Raw genomic sequence first — 15,380 nt, 5'->3', positions numbered from 1 at the left:
ATATGGATAAAAATAACATATAAATGAAGAAAAAAAAATGTAATTTTTTATTATTTTTTAATAAAACAAGTGAATTCTGATGGACATTTGGTACCGCTTATCCTGTTGTACTAAAAATTTAAAAATGTAGGTAACTTTAACAAAAATTTTCATTTCCAACATTCACAGGTTTTTTCTGCAGTATATATGACTATGTCCTTTATACCCTATGCAGGTGTAGCTTCTTTTGCTCAATTAGAAGTATGTGGTCTACATGATCTAACTAAATTTCTTTATATTGTCGCTTTTTTCATAGTTTGAAATTGTATATGGGTGTGGGAGAACCTCGGTGAGATCTATTAGATCGTCCCTCTCTTTTGGACTGTGGAACAGATATATCCATATAACTGGGACATTCTGTTACTCTCATTCTAAAAGCCAGTAAATATAGGGTATCTTTCATACTTGAAACGTTGTTTTGTTAACAGTTAACAGATTTTCACTTAAAATAGAATACATTTTCATTTATAAAAATATATTAAACCATTCAAATATAAAGCAATACAAAAATCTTTAGAAACCTTATCTCTCTCAAACTAAAACAGTCATTTATACACCAATAAAAACCCCATCAAAACTTGGCTTTTTGAGTTTTTGCCAGAATATCGTGCATATCTTGTAGACTTTCGGTTAAAGCTTCTCTGAATCGTCGAACAGATGTCACTGAATTGTCAGCAAATGCAGAAAGTCCAAAATCAATATTATACGGTCTCGGATTGTAACAGCATAACCGTCATTAGTTAAAGGAGCATAACACATGAAACCATCACATTTCGTAGCCACCTGGCTAGTAGAAAGACGCATATGGCTACTCGAGATATAGGATTTATCTTTGTACAATGCCGTTAATTCTATTCCGTTTTCTAGAGCAATTAGTTTCAAACCCAATAAATGGCGATCTACACCAAAACCATTAACTGCCTGAAATTTCATTAATCACTGTAACACACTTTACTTCAATTTATTTATTAATAGAAATCAATTTTTCAAAATCTCTTAAAATATTTTTCAGAACATTTGAGAACAGTCCAGAATATTCGTTAACTTTTTAATCATATAGGAACAGGCCAAGTTACAAGAGAAATAAGAATAACCTATTTAATGTCAAAAACCGAATAACTTACCTCTAACGAATATTTTTTATGGGAAGCAATGGCGTCTTTAAGAGCATTTACTTTCTCATTAAGTGGTTTACTGTTATCCAACATAATTTTAGCAAAAGCAACAGACTCAATTGAACAAGAACGAATCGTTTCTGTCCTACCGTGAATGTATTTTCTAGTTGCCGCAGATTCGTAATGAGCTGCTGGAGTTTTGTGGATCCTAATAAAGAAAGCTACTATTGATAAAGCCAAAATAAAGCACCAACAGAATTTCTGATGTTCAAACTACACCAACACTTATTATATTGGTCCTTTTGGCCTGGTTTTTACCCGGCTCTAAGGACCAGACAGGGTAATCCCCGAGAATTTAGACAATTAGTAACATGATCGTAATTTTTGTCAAAAGTAAGGTTAGGTGAAGACAAAAGATGATGAGACAGAACTGATTATGGCGTCCAACATAATTTTAGCAAAAGCTGACGCGCGTTTCGATAACCAAGTTATCGTCTTCAGAGACTGAAGGCAAACAGTTTACCCTTAGCCTGTAAGACGATAATTTTGTTATCGAAACGAGCGTCAGACAGTTCAATTGTGTTGGTGCAGTGGTATTGTACACAGTGTGTTCGGTATTATTGGATTTATTCATTAAAAGTAGTAATTTCTATATACAAGTGCTGGTGGTTTGATTTGGATACTTCAAGGTTCAAGAAATACAACTTAACATGGATATTTAGTACCATGATGGTAACCTTTGTGAAAAGTAAGGTTAGGTGACGACAAAATATAATAATATGAAACATAACATCAAATACGTTAAAGAACTCCAATATAAAGTGAATTATTTCTATTTCCTATATGTTGAATTTAAATAAAATAGTATTACCTGTAAAAAGCATACTGCATAGCAATCTGAATGAAACTATCGGGACTCAATGTTTGGGATTTAACAAACTCTTTCCCAAATGATGAAAACTGGAACGAATCCATATCTAAATTATCGACTAATCTACAAAAAACCGAACAGTTAGCTAAAAATATTTTGTTATATACAGGGTGGTTAAGAAATATAGAATGGACAATAGTTAATATATGTAGAAATGTTCCTACCAGTAATAAATCTGTTCTTACTTGTCTATATTGACATTTGCTTGTTGTATGTATTTTTGTATAGTATCGTTGGTGATAAAACGAAGTTTTGTTGGCATGGAATTTATTTTTGTATCCAGCAGATTTTTTGAACCATTTTTCTACTGCAATAATAAGAAAAAAATTTAAAAAAAAATGTTAATAACTTAATCTGCTGTTAATTTCCATACTGTATAGGAAACTTTTTAATAGAACATAAGAATATAAATCTTTTACTAGATAAATTTCAATCTACAGATGTAAGTTTCAATAAATGAATAATAATAAGCTACCCCACTCGATTTCCATTGTTAATGGGACGAAATTTTTTTTGATATTGTTTTTTTTAACATAACAAGTTTAGTTTTCAATTTTTTTAGAATCATTTTTACACTCTACTCAATTTCTAATCGGTCGTGGTAAAAAGTTTGAACTTTTTTTAAAATTAAATAATTTGTCATTTATTTTTTAAAAAAATTCTCATTTTTGTCGACTATACGATCTAGCTTCGATACAAATTGATTACGATGATAATAAAATACAAAAAGTTCCTTAAGTGAAGTTGGAAACAATTAAATTTTTTGGTAGTTCTAAAATTTCATGGCCCCCTTCGTTTCTTGGCTACAGCAAATAAAAAAATTATCTTCTTTCAATGATTTTTATTAAATCGGTAGATCTAACTTGTTCGTTTTTTTTTTGTATAGTTCATTGAAATCGGATGATTGTTCAATTAAAGAAACGACAGGAACTTGTGATAGTATGAAATTACCAATTTTATGATTTTATATTTCTATATCCTGCAAATATTTTTCTTTATCACATATTATAATTTTGATATATATTATAAATAAACATAATACATACATGTAGTCAATTAAAAAATCTGTCATTACCGCAATAGGTTGCCCTTCGCTGGGTGAATGTTCATAGGTCAAACCGACAGTTCCATCTTCCCCAATAACAAACTGATAAAATACAACAAAATTTACAATAATTATTTCAAAATAAAGCTGAAGTAGTCACAAATTTTATTTTACATAATTTTAATTAGATTTTGTACCATATATATTTTCAAACAATCCCCCTATGTACTCACTAATTGTATATTTTTTTGATAGTATAGCATATACTGTATCGTTCAATATTTTTGTAAAAAGTTGATAATGGCACCAAATAAAAAGAAAACAAATGTAAAAGAGAAGTCCTAGAATGTATAGAAGGAAAATAAAATAAATTTACCCTTTTTTATATGTTTTACAAAATATAAAAAAAGTTAAAGTAGTCATGAATTATTCCTAAATTTGATATATAACTGGGAATGAATAATAAGACACAAGATTAACAAAAGCAGCTCCAAAATAGTTTAAACTATATATAAGATTAGTTATTAATGAGGACCATTTCTAATCCACCAATTGATACCATGGTCGAGTAAGATCCGGAATAATTGTTTATAAAGTTTGTTAATACAACAGAGAAAACTTTGATTTTTTCCATAACATCTTCACCACTGAGTTTGTCAGTTATTTTTCAGTTCGTTATTACCCTATATATTGGGCCAATTATTGCTCTGATAATCTTTATCTCTGTTCTTCTCGATGTTTCCTCTTGATAAAGAATTTGATAATAAAAATTGAAAGAACATTTAGATCATGTTGAGCTATTGGCGAAAATATATAACATAAAAAAACTATTTACTAACTTGTACTGTTTTATCGAACCATCTATTTGCTGAATTAGCTCTACTACCGCCACCATGTATAAACTGTTTACTAGCTATCGACCTCCTACTGTCATTATATTCAGGCATTGGATTGTCTAAAGCTACCAAAAACAATGATTTTTGAATAATATCAACTGATTCTTGATTTACTGGGTCTATAATATAATAAAACTAACATAACTGGAATATTTTGCAAGAAAATGATATTAGAATTCCTTTGATTAATTCCTTGTAAGCTACACTCCAATTATCTCTATTGTCACTAGTTAAAATTCCTATTGGTGCACCAGAATATTTTGAATCTTCAACTATAACTTTTAACTGATCAATTAAACCATTTTCACTTGGAAGTTCATTATTATTATTCAAAATATCTAATTTAAAAAACTAAAAATCAAAGTAATATCGAAATTTATAATAATTAGTAAAAAAACTTACGTTATTATTTTTTACAACGATAATATGGATAATTGGATAGAATTAGGATTAAATTGTAAAGTATCTCTATTACTTTTAGGAATACGACAAGTACCAAAAATTTTCTTATATTGGTTCATATCTAAAGGGTCATTACCCATTTTATCCAAAGGTAATTGATCACTAGAATATTTATTTTTTTTTTATTGATGAACTATGCAAAACTGTTTAAAAAAAATGTTACCTCCATATTTTCAAATAATATTGAATGGCTGCCAATATCAAATTTGCTGTATACTTTAATCTATCATTTTCTTGAGTGAAGTCTTCAAAAGGGAATACTAAACCAGGGCTTGAATATACCACTACAGGATCACGATATTCTAAATAAGCAGTATTCAACCACCATTCTTCTAACCAATTTTCACGAACTTTTGCTCTCTCTATCAGTAATTTCTGTAATTTTTTTCCAATACCATTTTCGGAATTAAATTCATCCAAAAGCTTTTTTGTATTGGATAGCTCATGCTCATTTAAAAATGGAGCGACAGTTTTAATGTACTTCTCTAAAGTTTGGTTCAATGTATGTACGGGAAGTGAAGGCAGATTTAACGTATTTGTAAATAATTTCTTTGCACTTGTTGCTGTTGACATGGTTTTAAGCATATGTGACACTGCTTGAATGGTTCTCTGCTCTGTGACCTGAAAGATAAACTTAATTATAAGCAAAATATTTTTATTAAATTTTTTTAATATACATACCAATCTATGTTTGGAAAAAATCATATTTCGTTAGACTATAGAATGTGATATTCACACCTTAGTTAAAAACTTTCTTTATCGGCGCACTATTTTTATCGTAATTAAGACTTTAAAAGAAAACAAGGTTGAGGTTATCCTTAATCTTAATCATTTAAATAATAGAGTAGAAAATAAATATACTTTTATTACCATTCTTTTATTTATAAAAATTCTAGTAACTACACAGTTATTTATGTAGAGATCAAATAAATAGAAGATTATTGAAGTAAATTTGTTATGACAGCAATGTCATATTAGGACAGTTCAACCAAAATTTTTTTCTTGTTCTCTAATTCAAATAAAATATGAATTTTATATATCCAATAATTTGTTATTTATTTCTTATGTTAACTAATAAAATTTATGCTGGAGTAATGCATAGTCATACTAATGAAGTAAATAAGGAAAGGGAAACAGACGGAGCTTACAGCCCAAGAGACCATAGTCATTATTCAGATGAAGGAGATCATTATACTGAATTTGATCATGAAGCTATATTAGGTAGTCACAAAGAAGCTGAAGAATTTGATCATTTATCCCCGGAAGAATCGAAAAGACGATTAGCCATTCTTCTTAAGAAAATGGATCTTGATGATGATAATCAAATTGGCAGAAACGAATTGAAAGCTTGGATTATACGCTCTTTTAAGTACTGTTTCTTAATTTCACATTGGATTATGTATTTTGATGATTTCAAATTTTAGAATGCTTTCAGAGGAAGAAGCCAAAGATAGGCTGGAAGACGCAGATGAAAATAACGATGGTATAGTCACTTGGCAAGAATATTTAGCTGATACATATGGGATAGACAGTTCCGAAAATACTATTGATATTGGGAGTGAAAATGAACATGTAAGTTAAAATACAATTCACTTTTTCTTTTATTTGTTTGTATTATATATGGATGAAGTGTTTTGAATATATTCTTGTTTTGTATGTTATTCATGGTCTTACTTCAATATTAATCACTTGATTTGATTCAGAGCTATATCGAATTATTTTGAACAATTTATGAATCAATTATTATAGCCTTTGAATTGCGAATTAAATAATGAAAGTAAATGGATAGTAAACATGATAAACAAAATATTATTATTCCAAATTTTTTGTTAGTATTTAAGTGGTTAAAATAATTGATAATCGCAGTTGATTCAAGATGATAAAAATATGTGGAAAGCAGCAGATATCAATAATGACGGTGTTCTTGATGCTAATGAATGGGTATCATTTTCTCACCCAGAAGAACATCCCAACATGCTACCTATAATTTTAGAACAAACTTTGAAGGACAAAGATAAGGATGAAGATGGTGCCATCAACTTCCAAGAATATATAGGAACAAGAGGAAATGATATTAGTAAAGATGATTTAATTGCAGAAAAAGCTAAATTTGATGATTTGTTGGATAAGAATAAAGATGGAAAGTTAGAAGGAAATGAAATATTATCTTGGATAGTACCTAGTAATGAGTGAGTAACAATTTTCATTTAAAACATCTTCTAATACATATGAATTCTAATATTATTGCAATATCTTCAAGAATAAAAGTGAAGGCAGCAAATTTCTTTCTACAAATTATAACAATCTTTTTTTTTCAGATGAGAGGGAATAATGCATTTCCTACTAACTACAACCCTTCCCCCATTTTATCCCGCTTTGGTGGAATTGAATATGCCTGATTGTTAGCTACTTTATAAAAATCTTTTATTTTTTTTTCTCCCAGTACATCAAGGAGGCTATCATGCTTTCCACTTTGTATCATTTAATAACTTTGATGTGTTTCTTCCCATTGTACTCATATTAGCAGGGTTTGTTCTAAATCATCTAGTTTATAGCCTCGCGTAGATGAAAAGGTTTTTAAAGTGCTTAAAGCCTGGGTTATAATGTTGTCGCCTGGATGCCCACATTTGTATATTTGTGTGTCCATCTACCATATTTTCAATTTGTCCATTTTCTTCAGCACCACTTATGCATTAATTTAATTATCAATTACCCCATGTCTCTCTATGGCAATCTTCTTTGTTTTTCGTCCTTTATTAAACTTTTCACTTTGGATCATTTAATATCTTTGATGTGATTCTTTCCATTGTACACTAGAAATTTTGTTTTAACAGTAGATCTATCCACTCTTCTGTACTTCTTATTCCTTTCTACAAATTGTATGTAGAATGAAATTTTGTTGTTTTCTTATTTATTTATTTAGAGTAAACATAAAAATTTATTGGTTATTTGTATTTTTAAAGTGAAATAGCTCAAGAAGAAGTAGACCATTTATTTGCTCACAGTGATGACAATCACGATGATATACTGAGCTTTGAGGAAATCCTCGATCATCATGACACATTTGTTGGTAGTGAAGCAACGGATTACGGTGATCATTTACATAATATTCATCATTTTGATGACGAATTGTGATGAAATTGACTCGCATTATAATTTTGTAATTTTAAATTATTTATTTTGTTTCTTATATGAAATTTGATTGAAATATTTACCAACGTTACTACCAAAGTAGGTTTTTTAGCAAATTATGACATCTAAATTTTAATTCATCCCAAAAAAAAAACTAATTTTAATTTACCTATATATAACGGCTGCATTGATACCTAACTAATTTTTATTGATCTCCATTTTTTTATATTTATTGTTATGTATATGACACCAAATAGAGACGAACTAACTTCTGGTGATGCTTGAATTGGTCTTAGATCTGGATATTGTTATCCTCTTTGTCTATGCTCTAAGCATGAAATAGCACTGGAGACATAGGTCTAATAGTCGCCACCAAAAGGAAAGTATTTTTCTCAAGGAAAACGAGTTTTTCTACGACTTTTTCAAATAATGCCTCTAACAATTTCTCCTAGAGTAGACGATGGCGTTGATCGATCAATAACTTTACAAAGTAAATTAGAAATAGGAATTGATAAGCTAGATGTCTCTTCGAGAAGAGTAGTCAGGTCTCTAATGACTTTAAACTGAGAAGTTAGTTTGGTTTTTAATGGCTAAAAATTTAGATACAATTCCCAACAATTTAACAAACAGTTCCAGCATATCCAAGCACGGTTTCCATCTAGTTCTGACTGCTTGGGTTAATGTAAAAATTTTACTTTGCAAAAAATACCAATTGGGTGGCATCTATTGATTTCCTTTCTTCAATAGAGTTCAATACAAATGTACTGCTTGTCAAAATCTCATTCTACACACACGTTCGCGTGAGAAAACTCGTCCCTCTAAGCATCCACCCCCAAATAGATACACGGATGTGTATGAAGAAGGACATTCTACCAATCCTCTGTCACTTCAATAGGTCCTCATCATTCTATGGGAGATTCTGTGAAGTTTTATCTTTTCGTTATGAGTTAGCCTGTTTGCTATGCATTCTTGACTTTTTGTTCTCATTCTAGTGGCCAATAAAACTCTTTTTTACTTTCACGGCCGGATAGTGAGGCAACGCTATACATCTGGGTTACTTTATGCTTATGTTTGTCAATGATTTAGGTCTCAATATTAAGAGAACAATGAGGATTTGTACGTTTTGATTAGTAAAATTATTTATTGTGCCATGATTAGATTTAATTTGTAATTTCATGTATATATGTTCTCAACTTTATTATAGTTTACCTACAATATAATAAAAAATGTTAATTTTGACGTTTTTTTATTAAAATTTAAACTTTGCTAATGAGAAGACTTTCCAGTTATTACAGAAGATAGATTGATGTAGAAACTAGGTTTATACAGGGTATCTAGAAACTATTTCATCAAAAGTAAGTTATAGTACAGGAGCCAGTGATAGATTTTCATAACAGAGTCGTTTCTAATCGAAAATTCGTGAAAAAATGCATACAATAGGTACAATTTTAAGGATCGGAGAGAACTAACTACCTACTACCTATATATTGCTTGATCATGAGAAAAAATTATATTTTCATTGATTTCCTCTCAACTTAATATTTATCTGGTGATCTTTTACATATTACTACGAATGAAAATGTCCGATTGCTGTATATGTGGAATAAAGAATTTTAATCTTAAGCTTTGGACAGCCTGTAAAACACTTAACAACCTAATCAGTGTTTTTTCAAAATTTTTAGACCTTCTTGTGACATGTATTGCTCTGAAATTGAGATTTAATGGAATCAATAAATATAAATTTGGTTTCGATAATATATTACTAAATTTATTTACCATATAATAAATATATTAATTAGGGTTTGTAATTAAGAAAAAAATGCTTTTTTATGTATTTATTTTAGTGATTTCTTTTGGAACCGATCGTTTGGATAGAAATAATTATAACAGAATTAAAAAAAGAATAATAAAATTGTAAAACATTCAAATTAATTAGTTTTTTTTATACTGATAACGGTAACTATTAAAATTACTATGTACACTTAAATTTTTTTAACGTTAACAGATTATGTTCGAAATATTTCTTTAATTTATTTAATATAATATCACACATAAATTTTATAATACAAAAAACAAAATATAAATAGTGTGACAACTTTTAACTGTATATTAAAATTATACTTGATTCCTAAAGTGCAGTTTTTTTCAAATATTAGAAGTAATTTTTTGAAATTCAATATTGTTTCTGCTAATATAGTTCCAAATAAAGTAACTATTAGTCATGAAATGTAAAAACCTAGATCCAGATATTGAAATCATAAAGATTGCTTGACATGATGCAATACTAATTCAGGGTCCAAAAGCAAGGGAGCAGCAGATATAATTATTGACTATGATCATCCACTCACTTAGTTATTTGTTTTATTATTATCATTTTTAAACCAGTCACAAAATTTCAAGGTTAAGAATTTGTTTACTTTTACTCTTGGAATTTTATTTAGTGGCAGCCTAAATCGGTAATAAAATAAACTAAATTTAAGATTAGGAATTTATTTACTTTTACTAATGGAAATTTTGTTAGTGACAGTCTTGCATAATGTAAAATAACGTGCAATATTTTGACCTTGCACCATGCCCAGCGGAATTACTTAATCAAAAGAGACATAAAATAAAACAGATCTTTCAAAGTTTTACATAAATTCCACATTATTATGAGGAATAAAGACACAATCAATGAAGTTATAGTCACTCAGTTGCCTAAGGAAGCTTCACTGGACTGAACTACATCTGTTAATAATTCTCAATAACGGGAAATTTACCATAGTTTAGGCACATCCTTAGGAAAAAAAAAAATAAAATACTAACAAGGGTTATAGGAGACCCCAGCGATGTTTGATTTAATTACCATTCATTTGTTTAAACTCAGCTTCGATAGATACTCTTTATTGGGTAACCTAAAACTTCATGTTAGTGTAAACAGAAAATATTGTTATAGTTTTCGAACGCCATGGATGGAAACAAGAGAGTAGGTATTCACACCATGACGAGAATAAACCGGTTCAAAATATTAAATCTTTACTAAATGGTTAAAATCTAAGTTTATAATCTCAAAAATAATCCTCTAAATGAAATAAGCTAAACTTTTCATAGTTAAATGTGGGCGCGAAGGTACCGTTAAGCACCTAGGCCTTCACATAGACCCGTCGTGCCCCACTTGACGTTACCAAAGGCCCATGTCCTTTGATAAAGCAAAAATATTTTACTTTGATATTCTTTATTGGGTGCCCTATAACCGTATGTTAGTGTATATATATTCTAAAATGCTTAATAGTTTTGAACTGAATATGGTTCAAATTTTATCTAAGAGACTTAAATGAAAACCTGGATAGAAGAAAAGACTAAATGAGAAAGCAGTACTTCAGATTATGGAGAAAATATCCCTATTCATACAATGAAAATATTGAACGTCTATGACACAATGTTGGAAATTAATTTTGGAACAAAGGTGGACATTTATGGTCTAAAAAGGAGCACCCTCAATTACATGTGCCTAAAAGGAATATTCTGTTTCATGTGCCTGATTCAAAAACAAACTCACGAAATGTTATAATACAATATGCATAATCCACTTGTACTTTATACTAAGATTGAAATTGAGAGTCGTTTGTTAAAAAAAAACAAAGAAAATTGCAAATATGTGGTACCATAGATTAGTTTGTAACCAATAAATCCAAAGACTAAACTTCAAAAGCACCTGAAATGGTTTTAAGTAAAACCCAACAGAAAAAAAAATTAAGACTGCATGTCTCAAATGTAAAACATCTAATTACCAGTAATACTGATAGACATTTGTCAAAAATGTTTCCAACAGCATATGCTATTGCTATATGCTAATTAGAAATATTTTTTATACTTTTTCTTCATTTAAAGACGAAAATTAACGCATGGGTTAAACTATAAGCCTCTGTAAGTATTTTTTGTTATTGATCTAATGTTAAAGAAAGATAAGGGGTAATAGAAGTCGAATTAATAAACTTTTTGTTTAAAGAGACAGAATTTTCAGTTGTGGATATGGATAATACAAAGCAGAGAAGTGTGTAATAAATATTTCGATTGAGACTAAGCATATGAAACATATATGATTGCAAGACTTGTTTTCAGCATTTAATAACTAGAATATTGTATATTTTGATGAAGTTTTTCCAATGGAAAGAGTTTACTTGAAAAAATCAGTCAAGATTTTCAATACAAGGACATCAATATTCAATTGCTTCTAAAATCTGAAACAAGTAAAATAATAAATAGCGAAAAAATTTAGAGTGGCATTTCGAAATTAATATCTAATTTGGCGTCACGTGCCAAGCTGACTATATTCGACAGCTTCACAGCTAACCTTGCAGCTTCATCCAAATTATCTACAGGAAGTATTTTTAAACCTGACGCCGCGATTAAAACCTTAGCATCGTCTACGTTGGTACCTTGTAATCTACAGATTATTGGCATTTTTAGACTTAGCTCTTTAGCCGCGGCTATAATACCTTCAGCTATAACATCACATCTCATGATACCTGAAAAAAACCAACATAATGCTATTTGTAAATACTTTATGTGATTGATTACCTCCAAAAATGTTGACTAGAATAGCGTGTACTTTGGGATCGGCTGTAATGATTTTAAAAGCTTCTTTTACCGCTTGAGCGGTAGCGCCACCGCCAACGTCCAAAAAGTTGGCCGGAGAACCTCCGTGAAGAGAAATAATGTCCATAGTGGCCATGGCGAGACCCGCACCATTTACCATACATCCAATGTTACCGTCTAAAGCGATATAGTTCAAATCGAATTTGGCGGCGGCTACTTCTTTTTCATCTTCTTGCGTCCAATCTCTTAGGCTGAAAAGTTCTTTTTGTCGAAACTGGGCGTTGTCGTCGAAGCGGAATTTAGCGTCCAAAGAAAAATCTACAAATCATAAATTGAAATACTAACTGAAAAAAAAATTAGCACTTGAAATTTCAACAGGGAATCTGAGGACTGTGATTTGCTTGTCAATGTTGGTGTTGTATTTTTTAATGTTCTATTGATCAAAATTTGGAAACTGATAAAAAAAATGTAAACCAGCCAATTTCATTATTTTCTGTTTGGGTAACAATAAAATGGTCTTGAAAATGATGTCATAATAAAATTAACATGACAAAAGAAGAAAAGGGTCTCCACTTCTAGTTCTATTAACTAAAAAAAAAACAATTGATTTAAGGGAAAATTGAGGTAATAAACATATAAACTAGTAGACAGAGAATTATTAAAACAGACCTAATGTGAAAATGTTTTAAGGATCTTGACCTTACAAGATTAAAAATTGGTTTTTTCATCGCTATCATTTGAATTGTTACCATATTCTCATGAAAGTCCAAGATGTTATAGACAAAATGGACACTATAACCATGGTTCTTCAGTGGAATAAAACAAAGGGTGCTACACTAGTTTAAAATATTATTATGTTATTGTTATGGTCAATTAACTATGGAAATATAATTCAAAATTGAATTTTGATATCTTAATTAGGATAAAAACAAATAACACTGAACTTTAGTGTTGATACAACCAAATAACACTTTTGAAAACTGAATTTATTTGATAATTAATTTAATATAGATTATTTCCAACGTAGCTTTACTATTACCCCATTATTAATAAAAATATTATCAGTTTTCTTTTTTGATTTTCAACAATCCTATTTTATATTGTAATCATGAATACATTCTCTATTATCAGTATCAATATTTATTGAAATCTTGATAGGATCTTATTTTACAGCATAGACTAGATATTACATAATATTTTGATAAATGATAAACATACATTAGCCTGTAACTCAAATATATGTGTAATAAACAGGTCAAAGTATAAAAACTAAAATATTTTTCAATTATAATAAATCATAATAAAAATTATGATAATACAACATGAGATAATTGCCTTCACTCACATTTTTCTCCGGCATCTTCAGCATAGGGATTGATTTCAATAAGAAGGGCATCCTTTTTCACAAACAAATCATACATCCTCAAAAGCATATCGGCAGTTTTCGCCTTTTGTGACTCTAAACCAACTTTGACAGCTACTTTTTCTGCTTGTTCTTTGGTCAGACCTTTCATAACATCAATAGGTTCATAGAGAATTGCATCTGGGTTTTCTGCAGCCACTTCTTCTATGTTTACACCACCCTGGGATGAAGCTATTATAACTGGTCCCTAAAAATATGAATTATTTCAAATATGGAACAAATTTATATAAAAGAAATGTGAGAGGATCTTGACACTGCCACAGGATCAGCAGATTCTAAAGTATTGATTTATTGCATTTAATTTCTAGTTTTATTGTCATTCATTTTGTAAATTTATTGATTGAATAATATTACTTCTGTTGTTTATTATTAATAAAATACTTTTTAAAAGTATAATGAATGAATTATAATTACATTGAATGCACGTTCCATCATGACTGCGAAATAAAACTCTTTCCTAGGGAACTTCCTTTCTGCTACCATAACAGCATTGCATATCCTCCCTTTTTCACCAGTTTGTTTGGTGACTAGATATTGTCCCAACATTTTACCACAAATGTCTTCAGCTTCCTCAGGTCTTCAATCAAAAATAACAATTGTGAAATAGTACCATATTGATAGATATTATTAAAAATAAACAGAAATTAACTTTTAAACCCATTTTAAGGTAGTTTTAAATTAAAACTTACGAATACACCATCCTGACACCACCCTTGAGTCCATTTTTGAAGCTTCCTTTACCACGACCACCAGCTAGAACTTGTGCTTTCAATACAAGATCCTTTGTGTTGAGACTTTCTGCAATTTTCTTGGCTTCTTCTTTAGTTTTTGCTACACCAAAATTAGGAACAGTAATATCTGCATTTTTGAGTAATGTGTAACTGATGTGTTCATGGACATTTAAATTTCTCTGTTGTTGTTGCTGAGGTTGCCAACGAGCGTTTGGTACGGAACCAAGGACCTATAATAAGGAAGAGAACAACGTTTTACATAATACTTATTTATATCATCGAATTAGATAATAGTCATTTACTTTGAACTTTATATTTTGTATGATAATCAAAAAAGTATAAATAAAATATCGTAATTACCTTGGAACCATTTTTCAAGACGCTTTCAGCTAAAATCGCAGACCTCAACATTTTGCACTCGTTCACTGAGTGATCACACTAAAATAATTTAACTTTTTCTCCTTGGTATTTTGGCAGATGCCAAAATTAAATGTCACATGTCAGATCAAAGTTTAAATTAGAATACTCAGTGTAGCCAACTTCCCATACTTACATCGACGAGTGTTAAGAAAACAGTTACAGTATAAATACCAATTGATAAAATTTATTGATATAGACAACTCAGATTATTAAATTTCTGAGTTATATACAAGTTTCACGTGAATTTTTTACACATTTTGAAATTGAATAAAATAAAAATAAATATTTTCTAGAGATTTCCTTCCAAACCCAAAACTAAACCTCCCTAGTTAGTATAAATCTTATATAGGGTGAGAAAAATATAAAAAAGAAACTAACTACAATTTCTCATTAAAATGGAAAAAAACACTTATTCCGCGTGAAAACGTGTCTTATTATGTTATTCGACTAAAAAATTAAACGAAAAAATCAGCAGACAGATAAAAAACTTCTGTGATTTTAAGGTTAGGTCACACTTAATTAACCTCCAAAATGGATCGATCACTTTTTTAATGAATTCAATTAACATTCTCTTACAGTGTACCAAATTGGGTATTTTCGAGTTACAG

General features: G+C 29.6%; 3 protein-coding genes across 4 annotated transcripts; 1 reads left to right on the top strand and 2 right to left on the bottom strand.

The window, feature by feature from the left end:
* Positions 1-497: 497 nt before the first annotated feature.
* LOC130442087 (carnitine O-acetyltransferase-like) lies at positions 498-5,213 on the bottom strand. Its single transcript, XM_056776095.1, is given in 10 exon segments — positions 498-768; positions 771-960; positions 1,164-1,362; positions 2,026-2,148; positions 2,271-2,389; positions 3,128-3,232; positions 3,970-4,377; positions 4,429-4,464; positions 4,467-4,590; positions 4,652-5,213. Coding segments are annotated over 10 exon segments (2,004 nt in total). The 5' UTR covers positions 5,194-5,213; the 3' UTR covers positions 498-610.
* Positions 5,214-5,375: 162 nt separating this feature from the next.
* On the top strand, positions 5,376-9,753 carry LOC130442085 (reticulocalbin-2). Of its 2 annotated transcripts, none has more exons than XM_056776092.1 (4): positions 5,376-5,857; positions 5,913-6,060; positions 6,355-6,677; positions 7,452-9,753. In XM_056776092.1, the coding sequence occupies exons 1-4, from the start codon at positions 5,514-5,516 to the stop codon at positions 7,621-7,623; spliced, it is 987 nt and encodes a 328-aa protein (XP_056632070.1). In that variant the 5' UTR covers positions 5,376-5,513; the 3' UTR covers positions 7,624-9,753. The 2 variants fall into 2 exon arrangements, with proteins under 2 accessions (XP_056632070.1, XP_056632071.1); XM_056776093.1 differs by having other exon boundaries at positions 5,453-5,857; positions 6,807-8,859.
* Positions 9,362-14,851, bottom strand: LOC130442084 (succinate--CoA ligase [ADP-forming] subunit beta, mitochondrial-like). Its single transcript, XM_056776090.1, has 6 exons — positions 14,713-14,851; positions 14,311-14,582; positions 14,036-14,198; positions 13,544-13,808; positions 12,181-12,516; positions 9,362-12,128 (listed from the first exon to the last, which is right to left on the bottom strand). Exons 1-6 carry the CDS (start codon positions 14,761-14,763, stop codon positions 11,875-11,877), a joined length of 1,341 nt encoding a protein of 446 aa, XP_056632068.1. The 5' UTR covers positions 14,764-14,851; the 3' UTR covers positions 9,362-11,874.
* Between the last annotated feature and the right edge of the window lie 529 nt (positions 14,852-15,380).

This window comes from Diorhabda sublineata, chromosome 3, assembly GCF_026230105.1.
Source record: "Diorhabda sublineata isolate icDioSubl1.1 chromosome 3, icDioSubl1.1, whole genome shotgun sequence".
NCBI classification, from domain to species: Eukaryota; Metazoa; Arthropoda; class Insecta; order Coleoptera; family Chrysomelidae; genus Diorhabda; species Diorhabda sublineata.
Note: the sequence above shows the minus strand (reverse complement) of the source record. Positions and strands in the feature narration are given on the sequence as shown.

Bases quoted from the DNA above. Each gene is read 5' to 3' on its own strand.
- LOC130442085 (XM_056776092.1), top strand. From the start codon at position 5,514: ATGAATTTTATATATCCAATAATTTGTTATTTATTTCTTATGTTAACT. The intron at 5,858-5,912 runs GTACTGTTTCTT...TTCAAATTTTAG, and splicing joins TGGATTATACGCTCTTTTAA to AATGCTTTCAGAGGAAGAAG. The intron at 6,061-6,354 runs GTAAGTTAAAAT...TGATAATCGCAG, and splicing joins TTGGGAGTGAAAATGAACAT to TTGATTCAAGATGATAAAAA.
- LOC130442084 (XM_056776090.1), bottom strand. From the start codon at position 14,763: ATGTTGAGGTCTGCGATTTTAGCTGAAAGCGTCTTGAAAAATGGTTCC. The intron at 13,809-14,035 runs GTAATTATAATT...TCATATTTTTAG, and splicing joins TGATGGAACGTGCATTCAAT to GGACCAGTTATAATAGCTTC. The intron at 12,129-12,180 runs GTAATCAATCAC...GGTTTTTTTCAG, and splicing joins TCTAGTCAACATTTTTGGAG to GTATCATGAGATGTGATGTT.